The sequence below is a fragment of the Penaeus monodon genome, chromosome 34 (assembly GCF_015228065.2).
Source record: "Penaeus monodon isolate SGIC_2016 chromosome 34, NSTDA_Pmon_1, whole genome shotgun sequence".
NCBI lineage: Eukaryota > Metazoa > Arthropoda > Malacostraca > Decapoda > Penaeidae > Penaeus > Penaeus monodon.
Genome location: NC_051419.1, coordinates 31,584,415 through 31,586,258, shown reverse-complemented (window position 1 = coordinate 31,586,258; position 1,844 = coordinate 31,584,415). Strand labels below are relative to the sequence as shown.

The 1,844-nt window shown below is 40.9% G+C and overlaps 1 protein-coding gene across 1 annotated transcript; it reads left to right on the top strand.

Moving 5' to 3' along the window:
• Positions 1–127: 127 nt before the first annotated feature.
• On the top strand, positions 128–1,838 carry LOC119594723 (the record flags this gene model as incomplete). Its single annotated transcript, XM_037943784.1, is given in 2 exon segments — positions 128–304; positions 420–1,838. Coding segments are annotated over 2 exon segments (693 nt in total), but the record flags the coding sequence as incomplete, so codon positions are not given.
• Between the last annotated feature and the right edge of the window lie 6 nt (positions 1,839–1,844).

Below are 1,844 nucleotides of genomic sequence, written 5' to 3'. Positions count from 1 at the left end.
AGTAAATATGCACATACCCTTCCTCTTTTTAAAAATATTTCTCTAACATTGTTTTCTTGCATATAATCTAAACTGTGGCATCTGCATTTTCACTTGATAAACCAAGGAATTTATGTCCTAACAACAGGCTGAGAGTCTCCAGACTGACAGACACGTGAAAGCCTTACTAAACCTGGGGGAGGTGTATGCCGTGCAGGAGCACCAGGGAAGCCTGCGCTCCGCCAAGATAACCATACGGCAAGGAATGATCTACCTCCACCACCTCCAGCCCTACCCCCCTCCAAGTCATGCCTACACTCTCCCTGTGAGTTGCACCTTTTTCCCTGAATTTCCCTGAATTAGTGCTGTTATGATAGCATTGAGTTGGCAAGTTTCATTTGCCCAGTTGTTTGATTAATGACTGGGTGTGTTTCTCACAGCACAATAAGGTCATAGGTCTCCTTGAGCCCTCTTCCACCTTGGCCTTCCTGGACTTGGCTTGGCCGGGAATGCCGTGCCAGAGACTGCACATCCGTATGGGCGCCAACAACCTGTGGAGCACACAGTTTGTCCTCCTGTGCACGGGTGAATGGGGGCCGACCTATGCCAACACAAAGATCCTGGAGGTAGAACGCAAAGAAAAGCCTGGAGAATGTTTGGTTGGAGGCGATTATGAAAACAACAATGGCAGTGGTGGGTCTTCCATCATGTCCGAACTGGAGCGGGATGGGCACAGCTGGCTGCCCGACACCACTGGGGCAGTTGTAGCCAGATGGGGCAATGACAACCACCGTGGGGCACAGTTTGGCATCAGGACCAGAGACTACACTGTGCTGACAGTCCCTACTGCTATTGGCTTTGTGGAAAGTGGCATGGACATTTTGAAAGCTGCAATAAGTCTGCCTGATATAAACAGTGTGACTATAGTCGACTGTGGTGTAGTTATTCCCCGCTGACCCAGCTTGACTGTATCTTCCTGATGCGACCGTCACAGACATAATTGCAGTAGATAATGTTCAAAGTACGCTGAATCCTAAAATGTACAAGTGTTTACCAAACCCCATCACTGTCATTGCATATATTCTCAGTAATGTGATACATCATTATGGGTTTGCATTTATAATGGTAACAAATCATTCTATACTCTTGTTGATTAAGATAAATTTTATATAGCCTATTTTTTTAACTTTAAGGTTGAATTTTGAATGTCCCAGTTGTAATTTAAAGAAATGATATGTACTTGTAGATCCTGGTGATATGTAGGAGGAGAGTGTGTTCAGATTTTGATGTAAAAGTATATTGAAATTAATTCAGTTTCATAGACTCCAAATCATGTTTATTGTGAGGTGTATAGTGAAAATCAAAATCTAATTTTCTTACTTATTTTGTAGTTGAACAAATACTAATGTAAAATACTGAGCATTTATTAATCATTTTCATCATTTGTCATATTACCACATATTGCAACAGTTTTGTCATCATAAATGTATATAAGAATTCACTTAAATCATTATTAACGAGGCGAGGAGGAATGAACGTCCTGCTTTTATGTCAAGATCTCTTCCTCTGCCTGCAGTTGAGACAAGGCTTTGAATCTTTATGGACAGTTCAGTGGTTTAGGCATATTTAAGAAATGATCACTCATTTTGTCAAAGAAAATGGAAATCTCCTCAAAAAAGTGGCTTGGGGTCTTTTAAGAAAGTAAGTTATAGTATAGCCATTATCATTAGCTTGCTCTGTTGGGATTTCATAGGACACATCATCATGAAGTTATGAAGTGTATCATGGAATGAGTGCAATTGTAGTTCAGATAGGATGATTATTAATTACCTATTACAGTATATTAGCATGTAGTACAATAGGAG